Below are 17,817 nucleotides of genomic sequence, written 5' to 3'. Positions count from 1 at the left end.
CTAGAGCAATGGGCTGCGGCAGGCATGCAGACAAGAGGGTGGTAGCCCGGGCCACAGAGAGCGAAGCTGGCCTGAATGACGTCGGCCAACGCCTAAGAGCAGCTAGCTATTAGCCAGCTGTAAATATATTTTTAATAAGATAAAGGATGAGAGAGAAGAGCAGCGGGCTACAGATCTGTAGCCAGCTGCAGCACGGATTCCAAGACGTAATATGTGTATGACAGGTGGGACCAGATATTAATAGTATGGTAAGCAACTATTGTATGAATTGACTATTAGATTGACAATATATGAATTGAAGATAGTAGTGGGGTATACTATTAAACTTGCTCTAAACACCCCAGCCGAAAACTGGGAGCGCCACACAGTTTTCCGCCGGCCGAAAAATGCCCAAAACTGACGGCAAAGGCACCAATCTAGCCCATGCACCGTCAGTTTCAGAAAAGAAAAAAAAAACCTACTAGCAATTGCTAATTGCCCTTCATCTCCACATGGGTTAATTGCTAAATTATTAATTAAGTGATTAACACTAGCAAGCAGAAAAATGATAGTACTCCAGTATTTATTTACAATAGTCATTTGCAAATGTTTAATTAGAGTTGAAGAAGATGCATGACTTGTGTGTCTGTTGCACATGCATTGCTGCTGCAACAGTGAGGCTCCTTAAAAAAAATAAAAATAATAAATTGAAAGATGCCGCAACACAGTGAGTACTGAGAGTAGCTAGGCTTGATTTTGTTGACATGTGTCTCTGTGGCTATTTGGTAGCAGCATCTTACCACAGGAAACGTTGAACCTGACCGCCCACATGATTAGCAATTGACCATCCAGTAAACGGAGCAGTAGATTAACTACTAATGTGGTGCTTACTCCTAATTAACTACTTTCTTTTTTTAAATAGATGTCCGCTGTTGACTTTGACTCTTAGACACACGTTTAACATTCATTTTATTAAAGAAATTTTATACAAATACATGAAATATAAATTGTGTTTAAAATACTATTAGTGATTATAAAATAACTCACCACAAAACAAATATTAATTATATATATTTTTTTAATAATACGAATGATCAAACAACATCGTCATTTATTAGAAATTGAGGTAGTAGCACTTTCCTCACCACCCCTACTACTGCATTTGCCAGGAACCTACATGCGTGCATGGATGCATATGCATGGTTAAGCCCAAGATAGCTCAAAAATTTACATCGATTTTGAAATTTCATATCTACTCTTTCGCTAGCTGGTAGTAGTAGTTATCGATCGAGATGCTATGGATTCCATCTATCAATGTTGTGTTTTGAGTAGCAGCAATAGATAGATTAATTTAACTTAGCCCCATGCACCGACCTGTAGTTGCATTAGTAAGGCCCTGTTTAGTTCATAAAATTTTTTCCCAAAAACATCACATTGAATATTTGGATACATACATGAAACATCAAATATAGATAAATGAAAAAAATTGCACAGTTATGGAGAAAATCGCAAGACGAATCTTTTGAGTTTAATTAATCCATGATTAGCCATAAGTGCTAAAGTAACCCATATGTGCTAATGAGGGGTTAATTAGGCTCAAAAGATCCATCTCGCGGTTTCCAGGCGAGTTCTGAAATTAGTTTTTTCATTCGTGTCCGAAAGGCTCTTCCGACAACAGGTCAAATTAACATCCGATATAACATTCAAAAAATTTTCTTTTTGCGGAGCCCTAAAAACCATCCCTGGACGCGTGGACGGATAGGAATACATCGAGCGAGGCATATGGAATGGAATCCATTCAGCAGATCATCGAGGCAGGCAACGGCCACACGTGCACACATGGTTTCGCCCAAAAACCACGTCCCGCCGCTTCTCCGGTGCTATCTACCTAGTTCGATCGTCCACCGATTTCATTCCGCTTCGTCTCGCCTATAAATTCGCAGGCCTAGCTACCTCCAAAACCCATCCATCACTCCATCATCTATCTGCTCACACATTCACTGCTGCTCATCGCGTGCAGAGCGGTTAACTGAAATTTGATTTGGATCATAGTTAGGGATTGAATTAGGATGGCAACGACGGTGACTCGTGCACACCTGGACCAGAGGCTTGCCCTCGCCAAGCGCTGCTCCAGGGGTACGTACGTTAATTACGTGTGTTTTACAAAAGAAAACTAGCTAGTACTACTGTAATAACATTCATGTTCTTTTTGCGTCAAATCTTCTTGCATTCCATGGCGCTAATAACTGAATATATACAAACTGATGTATGCTTCGTCGATCTGCAGAGGCGAACCTTGCAGGGGTTAAGGCGGCTGCTGTCGCGACCATCGCCTCTGCCGTTCCAACCGTCAGTAGTCTCTCTTCTTTCTCAAATGCTTCTTCTTTCTTGTGTCAATTAATTCTTTATCAGAAGAGTAGGTTTTCTAACTTAGCTGCATATGCTTGTGTGTGCTGTTTATTTCAGCTGGCGAGCGTGAGGATGGTGCCATGGGCGAAGGCCAACATCAACCCGACGGGACAGGCGCTGATCATCTGCACGGCGGCCGGGATGGCATACTTCGTCGCCGCCGACAAGAAGATCCTCTCGCTGGCCAGGAGGCACTCCTTCGAGAACGCACCTGAACACCTCAAGAACACCTCCTTCCAGGGCACCGGCCGCCCCCACCCTGCCTTCTTCAGGCCCTGATCAATAATTACAAGAACACAACATATGCTATATTATATATACTTCTAGCTACCTGGCTAGCTAGCTGCATATGATCAGAGTAGTATCTGTATCATGTAGTAGTAGTAGTAGTAGTAATACAATACAAGTACTACGCCCCTGCAGAGATCGAACCGTTTACAACAGCTAGCTGCTCATCCTGGCCTCTTGCCATTAGGCATTATCTAGCCACACCTGAATATGAATACATGCATGTACTCCTATCTTGTACTAATAACTTCATGTAACACTGCTGCAGTAATAATGTTCAGAAATCACAACACAACTAGTATTGTTATTGTACTCTTCCTGTTCAGTGTATTGTTTGCTCGTATAAACAGAAAATTCGTGCGAAATAATCAAATTACTGCAATGGACAAATGGTAAGAGATAAAATGGGTCATGTATAATTAAGGATTATAAGATTAGCATTAAGAGCACTGTGTGCCATTTTTATTTAAGTACTCTTCCTCCTAAAATATAGCAAACTAAGTATTGGATTGGACACTTTAAATTTGATAGAAATTCTTCAGATTTGTAAAATTCGATTCTAAGTTGCTGCTATATTTTAGGATAGGGAAGTAGGATATAAACAGTATATATAGAGTATATATATATATATATATATATATATATATATATATATATATATATATATATATATATAAGGTGAGAACATATCAGTAATTGTTTACTCTGTTAGATGGACCGGTCCCAAAGTCTCAAACTGAAGAAATTAACGTGATGAAAAAAAGGTGGCGGTTTAGTCTGCATTTGCTGACGGTTTTGACAGAGGAGATTTATTTATACTCTGTTGCTAAGTTGCTTGCTTCAAAAGAGCCGAACAATTGAATACTGTGCATATGTTTTTGTTTAATACTCATTCCACCAATCATGCATGAAAGCAACTGATGTGTCCTTAACTCCAACTGTGCATGCACGCACGCAAGAAGTTGCGCCCTACTTCTCGCGTATGTATACGTACGTGCAGTATATATATATAGAGGAATTCAAAGATTAATATTACGATGAACTACTAGGTAGTCCCTCCTTAAAAAAAAGAGAGTAAATTTCACAAAACTATAGGTATTTTATATTAAATTATCATAAAACTATAGATTTAAAAGCTTGTTTCACAAAACTACAGATTTAGTGTCTTCGTTTATCACAAAACTATATGTACTTTGTACAATCTATCACAAAATTATAGATTTAAGAACTTGTTTAACAAAAATATAGATTTAGTGTATAACGAATCACAATGCTACACATTTAGTGTCTTCATTTATCACAAAACTACATATTTATTGTCTAATTTTGTGAGAATGGAGACACTAAATCTGTAGTTTTGTGATAAATGAAGATATTAAACCTATAGTTTTGTGAAACAAGTTCTTACATCTGTAGTTTTGTGATATACTATTCAAAATACCTGTAGTTTTGTGATAAATGAATACATTGAATATATAGTTTTGTGATAGATTATGCAAAGTATATGTAGTTTTATGAAATTTACTAAAAAAAATTCAATATAGTACTGGATAATGAATCTGGACATCCTAATACCCTTGTATTTTTTACTGTGCAGGGGGCTGCCTATAAAAATGCTACCCCTCGCATACAGTAGAAAATAGCACTCCTAGAGGACTAAAGGGGGCTACCAGGCAGCCCTCCCAGCCCTTTTGCAGGTGGCCCCCTAGAGCCAAAAATCGCCTTTGCTATGTCCTAAAAATCGCCTACAAAATTTCAGCGCCCTCGGTGGCGGCCGTTATGACAGAGCAAACAGCCGTCTGCCACGTCGGAAAAAATGCCCTTTGGACCCTCCCAGATGACGATGGGCGACTATTTGTAAAATTTTTAAATCGAAAATTATTTCTGTAAATATTTTAATAAATAAAATTTAAAATAAAAAAAATCGGTTGTAGGCCCACTTATGGCTGGTTAGCTTGGGCTCAGCAAGCCGCGACGGAAAAGGCGCCAACGTAACCGGTTCAGTGTTCTAACGGGTCATGAGGGTGGAACTCACCTTGTAAATTGTAATTTGTAATAAAACAGTAAATGAACCTTCTCTCCCAACCTTCCTATGTCCCAAAGAAAAAAAATATAAGAGAAAAAAATAATTAGGCAGCTGATATCCATATAGCCTTGTTGTTTAAAAATTAAATTACCTAATTTTTCTTCAAGTTAATAGTTTTGTTGGTCGCTTTAACTTACATGATAGTTTGTTTGGTACTTATAAATAAACTATAAGTAAATTGAACAACGGTTGTAAAGCCAAAATAATACGCATGTATGATGTGGTGCTACATTATTTTTTCTACTAACATGTATTAACACTAGTTGAATAAAAAGTAGTTCAATTTTATTTTGTAGTTACAACATAGACATTCATAGATGTAAATTGTATATAAAAATACTGATGTATTCTTTATTTTTGCTTCTATATTTTTCAAACAAAAAAGAAAGACACACGTGTTTGAAAAATAAAATCAGTAGGACAGCAAACCATGTTGCTTTCATCATGTTTCTTAAATTTTTTTCTTAGAGATAAACTATTTATGAATGTTGGCATCTTTTTTTTTACCTAAATCTGGCTGTAATATTGATTTTCTTCCACACCTAGTAATAATTGCTATTGGGATTATTTTTGTTCCCACAACCGCTTTATTTGAGACCGCCAACACGGGTGCACCTCACGCCCCTCGTGCCGCATGTGCATACATACGTCTGCACGTGTACACGCTATACAAGACTAGCCCCGAGCATGCTTTCCTAGCCTCCTTCGTCCTTGTCGGTGATCCTCCTTTACCCTTATCTTTCTCCTCCAGCTTGCTACCTCGTCTTTCCTCCATGGTACCTCGTCTTCTCCACTTATCCACCATCAATGTTCCTGACTTCAATTTTTCGTTGCCTTGGTTTTCTAGTTGTATTTTGCCCCATCCATTAGGCCATAGAATCAAATCCATCTCCAGCGGGTGCCACCAAATATTGCGGCATCGCCATACTGATTTGTTGGACTCTAAGGTTGAGGCGATCTATATCCGGTAACATGATTACTCAATTGAAGTTCAAATCACTTGCATGATCAATTTGTTTCCCCTCTAGCTACATCTTCTTTCTTTCATTTGCCTTTGATACTACTATTAGAGGTGAGTTTTTCCTTTTGATTTTTTTTGGAGGGCAGGGTATGGCGGGGGATGCTGTTTTTTTTTTGTTTTTTTGGGGGGGGGGGGTACCCAGGAATAGCATGCAAAATTTGCAATCTCAATGTTTCTAGTTGATACTTGTAGCGTTAGTTCGTCACACATGTATTGGACTATTGGTAGCACCATATGGGACACTAGTAATTATTTTTTCCAGATTCGTCACAATTTTGCTACCAATTAATTAGGCTGGTGATGACACATATAGATATTTGTGCTTCTGCAAGCAAGTAATCTAAGTACATTTTGAGCATGTAAATCCTCCTGGCTGGTGCTATTTTCCTTTTAAACGAGTGGACAAATAACAAGTGCAGTATTGGCGCGATTAAATTGTGTGAGGTAAATTAAAAAAAAATCTCCACATTTCATTTTTGTTTATACTTACCAGTAGCACATTGTTCTCCTTACTATACATAAATATGTGAACCCCTTAATTAAGCCCACAGGACAATGTAGGTTTCTTGGCCGGCATAAATAGCTACCAGAAAAAAGCTGTTAATCCAAAATTACAAAGCCATCATTTCCAAAATCTTTATCCAAAGAATTCAGTTCCAAATATGTCTCATTAGTAATGGATATTAATCCATCCCATTCTCACACTCAAAGAGATCAACAGAAGTGTGCACACAACCAAAAGGGCAAGAAACGCCACTGCACGCAGCCAAAAGTTCAGCAAGCAAACACACCGAGTTCTTGTTGCACCCGGCGCCCGAGGACGTGGTTTGCGCCTCCGCCGCCGGCGTGATCCTGCGAAACCGGCGTGTCCGGGCTCCAGGAGCCCGCGGCTTCGTCGCGGCCGCCATGGCAAAACCGGGGGTTCGCTGTTCTTTCTTTGCCTGACGAAATGTGTCGTCAGGTGGTGCACTCCTCCTCCTCCTGCTTCTGCTGCTGTCTGAAAAGCCTATAAATTGGAGGATTTGATGGCTGCTTTACACACAAATCATCCATCCATCGATCGATCTCGCATTCATTAGCTTGAATTAGCTAGTTGGTTAGTGTGATAGTGTGTGTCGATCTGGTGTGTTTTGATCGAGATGTCGAACAAGGCTACGGATTCTTCCCAGCTCATCGAGCAGAAGTTCGCCATGGCCAAGCAGAGCTCCCATGGTGATTTCTTCTCCTGCTGCCTAGCTTAGCTAGCTATTAACACGATATCTGATTATTATTGCTAAGATTGTATGTTTGATCGTTGCATGTTAGATTCTAACAATGTGATGTTGTTTGATGTTGTATATGGATGGTTTTTGTTTTGACTTCAGAGGCGGCCATTGCCGGGCTGAAAGCAGCGGCCGTCACTGCTGTCTGCACCGCGATCCCCACCGTGAGTGCAAGCAGATTAATTAATTAATTTAATTAGCAGGATCATAATTAACTACTCTTGTGACAAAAAACACAATGTGCTCGTTCTTGTCAGAGCAATGCACATTTATCATGGATGCGAACAACATCTGAATTATTCTGAACCAATGCAACTTTTGATATGATCCCTTGCAGTTTGCCAGTGTTCGTATGTCCAAGTGGGCAAAGGCCAATCTGGGCAACCCAGTCGCCAAGACAGTCATCATCACCTACGGTAAAAATGTTTGATGCTAGCTAATTACTACAACAGATAATAGTGCTTGAAAAAGATCAGCAACTGATAATTAAGAGCTCTGGGAAATTAATTCATGGTTGATTTGGTTAATGATGCAGCTGCTGGCATGGCCTACTTCATCGCCGGGGAGAAGAAGGTGGTGGAGCTGTCCAGGAAGCACTCCCTCGAGGCTGCAAAGGCCAGGGCTAAATCTGAATATACTCTCACAAAATCGAACTAGATTTGCAGCAATATGGCATCAATGACATGCCCTTTTTATCCCAGAGAGAATACTACCAGTGTTGTCTCTTCTGTGTTCTTGCATGCATGTGTGTGTTCACTGTGTTATATGCAGTGAAAATTGTGAGATGATATGCCTAAGTGCAATTAATTAAGGTGTGGGTGCTAATAAAAGCTATGCATATGAGCAGGAGCTTCCTTCATGGATATCTTATCTCGCTCTGTTGTGGATAACTGGCTACTGATCATGATGTTAATGCTAGCAGATACTCCCTCGTCATTTCATCTTAAAATATAGCAACCTAATAATATTAGGATTCGTAGTATTAAAATATATCATATTTCATACCAGATTACTCCATTTTAAGTTAGAGGGAGTATACTGAAGCTTAGATTAAAACCGCATATTCCTTCAACTAGGATATGAAAGAAAGAGGTCAACTAATAGCATGTTTGGAGGAGCTTAAAATTCCGAGAAGCAGCTAATTGGTAGTCAACATTTAGAAAAGCTGAGTTTCCCAGCTTCTGGCTTCTAATTTATTTTCCTATAGCTTCTTAGGATTTGTAGCAAAAGATAGATTATTTGGGGGAGCTTCTGATTCTCGAAGAAGCTACAGCAGTTAGAAGCTCCCCTAAATAGAACCTAAGAAAGGTCCATATAGATATAGATAGAGAAAAAAATCGAGATATTTAACTATTTACCACTATTGCAAGTGACAGTTAAGGATATTTTAACTATTTACCACTATTGCAAGTGACAATTAAGGATATTTTATTGGACTCACATATTATAGACTGCGAGTGACAAATTCTTAGTTGCCACATCTTAAAAGTAGCAAATAGTTAAATATCCTGGGGAAATCTGCATATTGTTGTTTGTCAATTGTGATGCAGGCTTAAATTGTCATCCATGAAATATTAATCCAGGAAACCCCATGTAGAATTCTAGCCCGAATAATATTTGGCGTAGCCCAGATAGTCATATGGCCCATCAGTTGGCCCACATAAGAAACACTTGCAAAAGCTTCTAGAAAATAATTCAAATGGCTATGACAATTTTTGAAAAAAAATAGATATGGTGATAACTAATCAAGATTCCCCAAAAATTCATCTGAAAATGCAACATATAGTATGAGGAAAGAGACTAATTCTAGCAAAGAAGAAAAAACAGTGGCCTTTATTTTATGACCTCCTTCCGGTATAATCTCTCTTTTCTCGCCTCATCAACTTTTGGTACATGAAAATTGAGTGGAAAAAATTTAAAGTAAATTTCACTTTAGATCATATTTTTTTTAGATCATAATTTTTTTTACTGATGTTTCACTTTTGATCACCGTTTAACTCATGTTTTCACTTTAGACCGGTTAAACTTTCTTTGTTAGTTTGTTTCACTTTAGATTTTTTTTTGAAACTGTAAATTCGTATTTCTCCATTTTGGGGAAATTTTTTCATATTTCTTTCCAAGTGAAAACCACTGAGAACGTCGTCGGCCCAAATAGCCCAACTCGTGATCGCGCCGCCGCCGTGCTCTCCACCGGAGAGAGCGGCGGAGGAGAGCAAGTGGGGATAGGGGCCGGTCGGGGTTGCGACGGGCGGGAGCGGGAGGAGGCGCACGCTGCCTGAATGCCGGCGCCGTCGACGACCTCGCCGGTGATTGGTTCGCGCTCCGGCGATCGTCGAGGGCCGCCCGGGCAGGCGGAGGAGCGGAGGAGGCAAAGCGAGTGGCCGCGAGACCTCCGCTTCCATCGCGCGGCTCGCAGTCGCAAACCCTACCAAATTTGCTCCAGGTACCCTACCGATTTGGTCCCTCCCCCCTTACCCTTGGCCTCCTTTATCACTTTCAATCACCATGAATATTAAAAGTTGAGCTGCTAATACTTTAAGTCAGATTGTTTAACTGTAACAAGAGATCAAAAGATGAACTGATCTAGTTTGTTAACTTTTTCCCTTTTTGGGGGGAGTGTTGCTGCTTTCCAATTTAATATTGGATCGAGTAGATTATATTCATAGTGATGAAAGGGAATGGGGGATTTAGTGCTTTTGATTTGCACTTTTTTTAACTTAGAGCTTCATAGATGAAGACTAGCTTTGTCATTGTCAATTTGTCATCTCAATATAATTATCTAGTTCACATTTGTGCCCAAGCTTTAAGGTATCTTACTTCATGCTGTTTTGAATTACCAATCACCAACTAGAATACGTAGGAGACACACAAAAAAAAAAACTACAGCTATGATATTTCGGCAGCACGAGATGAAAAATCTAAATTGGCAATGACGAGTCTCAACACTGGAGCTCCCTCTGAGGGAGCAGAGAACGGAAATTCTTCAGGGGACACAGGGAACAATCTTTGCAAATCATAATTAAATTAGAATTAATACCTTCGGATCTTTTACTTTTTTATGAAAGCTGAGTATCATTCAGCTGCAATTTGGACTGAATTTCACCTTCATCAAATCAGTATCCATTCATAGGAAGGAATTATTTGATCTCCACAAGTTGGTCTTTTATTTGCTGCGTCGGATCGACATTCCATGAATCATGAACCAGCATTATTTAGTGGAAACAGTATTTGCAACTGATAATGTCTGTAATCTCTTTCCCTTTGCTCTTCCGCGTGGAATTGATTCCTCCTCAAGTCAGCAGGCCAGAAGCATCGACATAAACTTGCTCTACCATTTAAAGATGGGGGCTAAAGCATCCAAGTCACAGGGAAAAGTTGTATGATAAATGCTATGTGAGCGATCTCATTTCTACAGGAGTAGTGCTCTACTGATGTGTCTATTCAAGGTTGGAGGGAAAGGCATAGGGTCTATTGGTTGGTTGCCCCTCCAAAGATAGGCACTATGGACTTCCATCATATATTATCTAAAAAAGATAAATTGCATCATATATTATCTAAAAAAGATGAACTTCATCATATATGCAATTCTTTAGCATGCGGTGCTAAAGAATTGATATATCCGTCTCCATGGCAGTCAATCTGAAAAGTTAGGTTTTATCCAATGGTCTGCACATGCATGCCATAATCACACGACTTTAAGTTAAGTATTTAATAGGTCATCACCTATGGCCTATGGGATGTCACATAGATATGTTAGTTTTATTCAAAATAAATATGTTGGAACCCATAGAAGTATATTAATTCAAAATTAGTTTTCTTAAGAGAGACGTTGCTGATAAGTGATAACCCTACTGTTACATTACTCCATATGAAGGTATGAAAAGAAATTGCCTATCCGGAGCAAATGTGTTCATGTTATATTTCTACTTGGTTTTCACTTCTGCATGGCAGATGAACATAAATACTAACTAAAACAGGCAGTGACAATAGATGCTTTTCTTTCAAACAAAACAGTACGGATGGCTGACTAGAAGTGAACATGGAACCTCTTGAATTATTGTGGAAAGGTGTGATTTTGGAGAATATATGTAGATCAGAATAGGTTTTGTGAATGTCTATAGATCACGCACGTATGTGGAGAATTGATTCTCAAAAGGCTATATATATTTAACTCCAATAATACAATCTCTGTAGTTGTGCCCATCTGCCCTTGGCATATAACGCGAACATTTAGCCAACTTTAGTACCATCTTTGGGAGGCAACTAAGCATCTAGAATTGACAAGAGATGCAAATCGCTATTAAATTAGTAAAAGTGGAGAGATTAATTGAAGTAAAGTAGCTTTACCTATTTTCTCTATCTCCTTTTGCCCTTTATTTAATAAGCTTACAATTCCTTTTACTTAAGTAATAAGCTTACAAAGTTCTGAGCACTTGTTCTTCATTGAACTGTTGATTTGATCACCATAATCTTGTCATTAAGTACCGTCAAGTCTGTGCATATCCTATTTTGCTCCACCTAATGATTATTTTAGATTCATCTCCCTTGTGCACTACTGAACTGCTGTTGAGTGTTGACAACGATCCAACCCAATAGGTCATACATAGTTGAGTAAATTTCACATAACTGTATGTAAGATGTCATAATTTTGTAGGAAATACTATTTAATAAACAATTTCGCAGAACCACATATTTAAATTGGTTCCATATTAGTGAGCTATATTACAATATAACCTACTATCATGTACTTCCACTTCCAACGCCATTGGCACACCTGCAAGCCTCTCTCATAACTGATATCTCACCCTTCTCATATTGATTATGACTTATGAGAGACAGGCAAGTGGTTGAAGCTATCAAAAGCTGTAGCGTATGATGGCTCATCTTAAACGCGTAACTGCACATTCTTTTTTATCTGCGAAGTTCTGTGAACAAAGTTCTCTAATATGTGGTTCCCTAATAGTTATGATGACTTGCATATAGCATCATGAAATTTAGTTCACTTAGTTTCTTTATCCTAAGTGTCCATAAAGGGATGTGATTGTGAAATGAGAATGCATTTACTGATTTAAGATTTGAACATTTACAATCTGAAATAAGTTCAGTTTGTACTTACAGCCTGCATAATATGGGAGATATACTGAAAAGAAAGACTGATTTAACCAAGTGAAGTTGAGACTTGCCTTTAGCATCTTGTGTGACTCAGAACTTTATCTACATTCTGAATGAATACAGATTCGCTCACAACTTTCTGCTTAACTCTAATATTTGTCTCCTTTTTTGTTCTTCATTTTTCTTTTGTTCCTAGAATTCTGTAGGTGATGCGGCACTATGCTCAAAACTGTGTAACATTAGGGTTTCTATTAGCCACACGGAGTGTGCATTATTGCTAGTTCTGCACTTCCCCAGGTACATATTTGGGGGAGAATCAAAGTATAAAGTGATATATCCTTTGATCCATAGTTCCTTGCATCCATGTCTTATGGAAATTATTAAAGCTGTTGTCCACGAATAACTTAAAGAAAAATCTTCCTAAGCTAAAAAAGTTTCTCCTAAGAGGAATAAAAAATAACTTCTCGTTGATCTGGTCATGTCATTGTGGCAAACTGTTACTCTTCACTGTAGCGATATCTATGGAGTTTTTTTTTTCAAACAGCCAATCAGATTTGACTGGCATTATATTGATAGAAGAGGGTTCAAGTACAAACAGCCAAAGGCCAAAGAAAAATAAAAAGACTGTACATGCCTGCATGCAAACAAACTTGCACGTCAGCTCTCCTTACTCCTCATGGCAACATTCTCCCAATGTGTTTTGTGCCGGCCATACCCCACCAACCCAACTCCTCTTGGATGCAACTGATTATCTGGTGTACTGTCACCTCCTTCCCTCTAAAGATTCTTGTGTTTCTTTCCTTCCAGATTTCCTGAGCAATGAATGAGCAAGAAGACTGATTTGAGCCCTTTTTGTTTTGTTGCTTCCAAATCGCTTGTTACTTGGAGTTGGTTTTAAGTCTTGAAGCAATTTAATACATGTATGTGAATTAGATAATTGCGAATATAACAAGCAGTTCTTACTTTTAACTACTTTAGCATCTGTTGTGCATGTCTAGCACACCCCACTGGCCACTGGTATCATTCTGACTTGTCACCACTGTACATATTAATTGATATCATGTAACCTGCCTTTACATTCACAACTAGACAACTGCCCTAACTTGATATTCATGTCATGGACTCATGGTTATGAAACTAGTGACTCACCTATAATGCAAACGATATTTGGGTATTCAATTAAATATATTAATTGCTTATCAGCTAGCATTTAACTCTATATCATATATATCATGTTCAAATTATGCTACTGGAACCAACTGTTTAATTTTGGTGTAGTTTCTTATGGATATTAATGCATTTGATTTTGAAAGAATCAGTCAACGTACATATTCAGAAGTAATATTCCATGGCATAGACCTTAATTCTAACACTGTGAAATCGTCTTTTTCATCTTTTCCCTCCCAAAATTTTCTTTCATTTCATCCTCTTGTTCAATTTGGATAGCTCAGCTAGAAAGGCTAAGATCAGAACAGAGCATCTCCGCGCCTCCACAGCACACCCTGGATTCGCAATTATTGGGGGCAACTCCACTATAAAAAGCGAACCATCCACAAGAAGTAAGAACACACCAAGAAAGCAAGCTCACAACAAGGACAAGACAGGAACTGAAAGCCCTAGTACTAAGAACAGCAACCACCTCTGAAAGCTTTACAAGTTCGCAGGGTATGTGTCCCTTCATGTTCCTCGTTTGTTCTTGTGGCCCCTCTATGAACTGGGATGATTTCATTGGTTTTTGTATTCTTGAAAAAGGTCATATGCAATCATTCTGGCTGTTGATAATTACTACAAAGTTCTCAAAAGAATACTATCTGCAAGGATGAGTGTTTCTGCATGTTTTGCATGCTAGTTTGATTTAAGTGATGACCCACTGACTCCCGTTTAATTCTGTCCTAGATGGATAAAACTGAATTTCTCCTGCAAGGCCTTTCATTTTAGTTTTGTTTCCATTTTGACACTCTACCTAGAAATATTTTTAATCGTATGTATCTACCTAGTTTAGTTGAGGCAGCTTTTGTGATTTCTCTATGCATGTCATATCTAGGCGTCTAGCTAGCGTTGTTCTTTCTTTTTAGTTTGCACGTGATTACATGCATGGCTAGTGCATGTATACTAAAAGAAGCAAAAGACTTGTGCACACACGTTTATTATTCTTGGTCTTATAGATCTAGGCTAGCTGGACCATATTCACATTGGTTCCTGGATATATTCCTAAACTGCAAGGTCGTAGCATGGTCTTTTGATCAGTATACAAATATACTAATAAATGAGACAATGATTAGTTAAGACTTAAGAGTACTTAGCATATAACTTTTGTTGTGTTATGTTGTATTCATTCAATACCACAGCTTCTTGACGCTTCATACATGGCATGCAGGGCTTAACTGCGAATGAACATCCAGAGGAAGCCAGGAGACTGGAACTGCAAATCGTGCCAGCATCTCAACTTCAGCCGCCGGGACTACTGCCAGCGCTGCCATACCCCACGCCAGGACCTGCCGCTTGGCGATGGTTATGTCCCAGGTGGTGTGCTGACCTCCCTGGACATTCGCCCGGGCGACTGGTACTGCAACTGCGGCTATCACAACTTTGCTAGCCGAGCAAGCTGCTTCAAATGTGGCGCCATTGTGAAGGACCTTCCAGCAGGCCAAGGTGGTGGTGTTGCCAACGGTGACTTTGCCCGTGCCCTCGACAGCAGCGCAGTTCGTGCTGGGTGGAAGGCAGGCGACTGGATTTGCACAAGGTTAGCTAAGCTATGCTATTCATTTCAATCATCTATGTCTGCGGATGTATGGACCGAAACAATGTCATGCATGCTAGACAGAACGTTTATAAAACGACAGCATCTTTAGAAGTTAATCTTATGGAGTTGTTTTAAACATGAAAGTTTACTATCAGTGTTCTTTTTTTCACCAGGCCTGGTTGCAACGTCCACAACTTTGCAAGTAGGATTGAGTGCTATAGGTGCAATGCACCTAGGGAAGCAGGTACATGTCTTCTAAGATTTGTAGATAATGGTGCTTTGGTGTCCTTTACTATGCCTTTTTGATCAGATACATGCTCCCTGATTTAAATGTACATGCGGTACTTGATGCTAAAGAGCAAACGGCAGCTATCTGATCATTTTTCTTTCTGACTCGATCAAATTCCTTTAGACATGACCAGTCTAAAAAAAAATCTTGATAGACATTGCCTTGCAGATGGTTCCCTTTTTTTAAGCTAGGTTGGCCGAAAGACACGGCCAACCAAATCTTATTAAGGTTAGGGAATAAAAGGTTTACAAATTACAAATTCACAGACAACAGATTGCCTGGGGCACATTGTACATTAATGTGGTGAAAAATCACCACGAATGTTTTCTTTTTATCGGAGGCATATGCTCCTGATTTAAATCTACATGCAAATACCTGATGCTAAAGAGCTAACAATACTTGATTAGTTCTAGCCAAATCTATTAGCAGTCAAATTAGTTATCTGATCATTTCTTTCTTTCTTTCTGACTCTTACCTGATCAATGAAATTCCTTCCTACAAGTTCTAAAATAATTATGAGATGATCCTTCAATTAAGTTCTAACCTCTTCCGATGCTTTACGTCCTAAGAGGATTTTTTCTGCTGTATATCAGGTAATGTGAAGTAAGAAAGGACTGACGCGACCAAAGATCGTGAGACGTGACGAGCTGGCCGAGGATGAATAAAGTGACTGCTGTCAGTTGTCACATTCACAGGCTGCGATCCAGAAACTATGGATGGGACTATGTAGTAACGTGCTGATATATTATTGCTAAGTGTTACTACTGCATGGTTGCAAGGGTGGTAGAAGTACCTTAGCTTCCAAGATCGTTGTAATGTGTGAGTTTAATTTTGGCGTTTTAAGTAATAAGTCTAGTGATTGCAGGATTGTACGGGGTAATGTACTTGCATTATCCATTATAATCTTAAGCATCCAATATAATTATGCAATAATTCGTGCCTTACTGCTCTTAGCTACAGCTGGTTGGGTTTGAAGGCTTTATTTGTTATTCTTACATAGTGTATGTTACTCATGTCATTATTTAGAGTCTGCTATATACTGCTTATGCATTATTATTATCTGTTGTTGAACGTTTGCAAAGTTTTAGCGGGCATGTTTCTTTGTTAAAGAAAGGTGCACGAACTAATTCATTCAGTAAGGACTCCTTTGAAAATTAAGCAAGAAGTTTACAGTATTTGACAGAATTTAGTTCAACTTCTAAAAAAAATCCTTCAGAATTCCTCCATTGTAAATGAGCTGTATAAGATCATAGCTTGCATAAGAACAAAAATGCATATATGTATATGTCCATAGTGAGGTGTTTGTGGTGACGACGTCAATTTCAAGATATACCACTTCGGTCTTCTAGAGGTAGGATATATGTGTATTCGTAGTTGGTAAATGCACGTGTATGTACATAAGCTTCGGAGCTTATGTTGTACTAGTAGTCGCTTTAACTTTTTTTCTTGTAACGTTTGACCATTCGTCTTATTTGAAAAATTAGTGCAAATATGAAAACAGAGAAGTCATACTTAAAGTACTTTTGATAATAAAGCAAATCACAAACAAAATAAATAATAATTTCATAATTTTTTGAATAAGATGAAAAATCAAAAGTTAAAAAAAAACTCAAAGCGACGAATATCCTGGGACATAAGTAGTATTTTGAAAACAAACATAAATGTGTAGTGGTAGCTCTACAAGATAAGAGGGCACGTAGATGTAGCTAGGGACCAAAGTGGTGATCTACACTAGCCCACAGTGGGCCACTAATCGAGTGTGGAGAGAATGTATTCTCAGCTCAGGTGTTTATCTCCAAGGCTCGATGTTTTAGAAGATTCTCCTATTGTCCTATTGCCTATATTTGTCATATAAAATTGAATCTTTATATATATGTACTTCTACAGTACATATAAAGATGCTTCTACAGTATCACAACTTTATTATCATATCCTCGATGGAGATAAAAGGTTCAAAGTCAGGTCGTAGAATACATTTGTAAATGTAGATGAACTTGTTAGGTTTCTTACAGTGAAACATACCTACTCAAATTAAGTCTATACTTGATATGGATGCTCACTTTTACGGCTAATAATTTTAGGCAATATGTATATATCGATAATGAAACGCATATGGTAATTTCGTATATCAAATATGCCGACCAATATTTTGGAGGTGTTACAGGGGTAAGTATGTGCGTTTGCATGTATTTATACGGGTAAGCATGCACGCATATTAATGAATGCTTGCATTTGTAACATGTTTCGAAAAAAAAATCATGCCATAATTTTTTTTTAAAAAAATAAGTATAAAAAGAACATTTGCTTATGTACTATGTTGTTATATTTCGGCAACAACGATAATTAGACCATAGGAATGAGCCAACTAAAAGATGACCTCATACAAGTGCAACACTAAACACATGGGCCCACATGTCAGTCTGCCGCTTTGTCCTACCAATCCAAGCTTCAAGCCCTACCTACCCCTACCTTGTCGGGAAGTTGTAACTACCCACTCGCGCCGGTCATCGTCATTGTCGCCATGTCCTTCCATCTACAAGCCCACGTCTTCATGGCGAACCCTCTCCATGGCCTTTCCACTTCTACCGCCGTGGATGAAACTTTGATTGTCGTATAGGCTGAGCTCTT

At 38.7% G+C, this 17,817-nt stretch overlaps 3 protein-coding genes across 4 annotated transcripts; all 3 read left to right on the top strand.

Moving 5' to 3' along the window:
* The first annotated feature begins 1,925 nt into the window (after positions 1-1,925).
* On the top strand, positions 1,926-2,988 carry LOC112936067 (early nodulin-93). The gene is made up of 3 exons (XM_015787713.3): positions 1,926-2,115; positions 2,267-2,328; positions 2,446-2,988. Exons 1-3 carry the CDS (start codon positions 2,049-2,051, stop codon positions 2,665-2,667), a joined length of 351 nt encoding a protein of 116 aa, XP_015643199.1. The 5' UTR covers positions 1,926-2,048; the 3' UTR covers positions 2,668-2,988.
* Positions 2,989-6,797: 3,809 nt separating this feature from the next.
* LOC4340077 (early nodulin-93) lies at positions 6,798-7,908 on the top strand. The gene is made up of 4 exons (XM_015787064.3): positions 6,798-6,995; positions 7,148-7,209; positions 7,383-7,461; positions 7,581-7,908. The coding sequence occupies exons 1-4, from the start codon at positions 6,923-6,925 to the stop codon at positions 7,700-7,702; spliced, it is 336 nt and encodes a 111-aa protein (XP_015642550.1). The 5' UTR covers positions 6,798-6,922; the 3' UTR covers positions 7,703-7,908.
* Positions 7,909-9,186: 1,278 nt separating this feature from the next.
* On the top strand, positions 9,187-16,133 carry LOC4340075 (RNA-binding protein involved in heterochromatin assembly dri1). Of its 2 annotated transcripts, none has more exons than XM_015786399.3 (5): positions 9,187-9,488; positions 13,609-13,822; positions 14,535-14,900; positions 15,074-15,144; positions 15,783-16,133. In XM_015786399.3, the coding sequence occupies exons 3-5, from the start codon at positions 14,548-14,550 to the stop codon at positions 15,794-15,796; spliced, it is 438 nt and encodes a 145-aa protein (XP_015641885.1). In that variant the 5' UTR covers positions 9,187-9,488; positions 13,609-13,822; positions 14,535-14,547; the 3' UTR covers positions 15,797-16,133. The 2 variants fall into 2 exon arrangements, with proteins under 2 accessions (XP_015641885.1, XP_015641886.1); XM_015786400.3 differs by having other exon boundaries at positions 13,604-13,822.
* Positions 16,134-17,817: the final 1,684 nt, after the last annotated feature.

The sequence above is a fragment of the Oryza sativa genome, chromosome 6 (assembly GCF_034140825.1).
Source record: "Oryza sativa Japonica Group chromosome 6, ASM3414082v1".
NCBI classification, from domain to species: Eukaryota; Viridiplantae; Streptophyta; class Magnoliopsida; order Poales; family Poaceae; genus Oryza; species Oryza sativa.
The sequence above is the reverse complement of the archived record's forward strand: the minus strand, read 5'-3'. Positions and strand labels throughout refer to the sequence as shown.

Excerpts from the sequence above, each read along its gene's own strand:
- LOC4340075 (XM_015786399.3), top strand. The coding sequence starts at position 14,548 with ATGAACATCCAGAGGAAGCCAGGAGACTGGAACTGCAAATCGTGCCAG. Across the intron at positions 14,901-15,073 it reads GGCGACTGGATTTGCACAAG|GCCTGGTTGCAACGTCCACA; the intron begins GTTAGCTAAGCT and ends TTTTTTCACCAG.
- LOC4340077 (XM_015787064.3), top strand. The coding sequence starts at position 6,923 with ATGTCGAACAAGGCTACGGATTCTTCCCAGCTCATCGAGCAGAAGTTC. Across the intron at positions 6,996-7,147 it reads GGCCAAGCAGAGCTCCCATG|AGGCGGCCATTGCCGGGCTG; the intron begins GTGATTTCTTCT and ends TTTTGACTTCAG. Across the intron at positions 7,462-7,580 it reads GACAGTCATCATCACCTACG|CTGCTGGCATGGCCTACTTC; the intron begins GTAAAAATGTTT and ends TTAATGATGCAG.
- LOC112936067 (XM_015787713.3), top strand. The coding sequence starts at position 2,049 with ATGGCAACGACGGTGACTCGTGCACACCTGGACCAGAGGCTTGCCCTC. Across the intron at positions 2,116-2,266 it reads CGCCAAGCGCTGCTCCAGGG|AGGCGAACCTTGCAGGGGTT; the intron begins GTACGTACGTTA and ends GTCGATCTGCAG. Across the intron at positions 2,329-2,445 it reads TCGCCTCTGCCGTTCCAACC|CTGGCGAGCGTGAGGATGGT; the intron begins GTCAGTAGTCTC and ends TGTTTATTTCAG.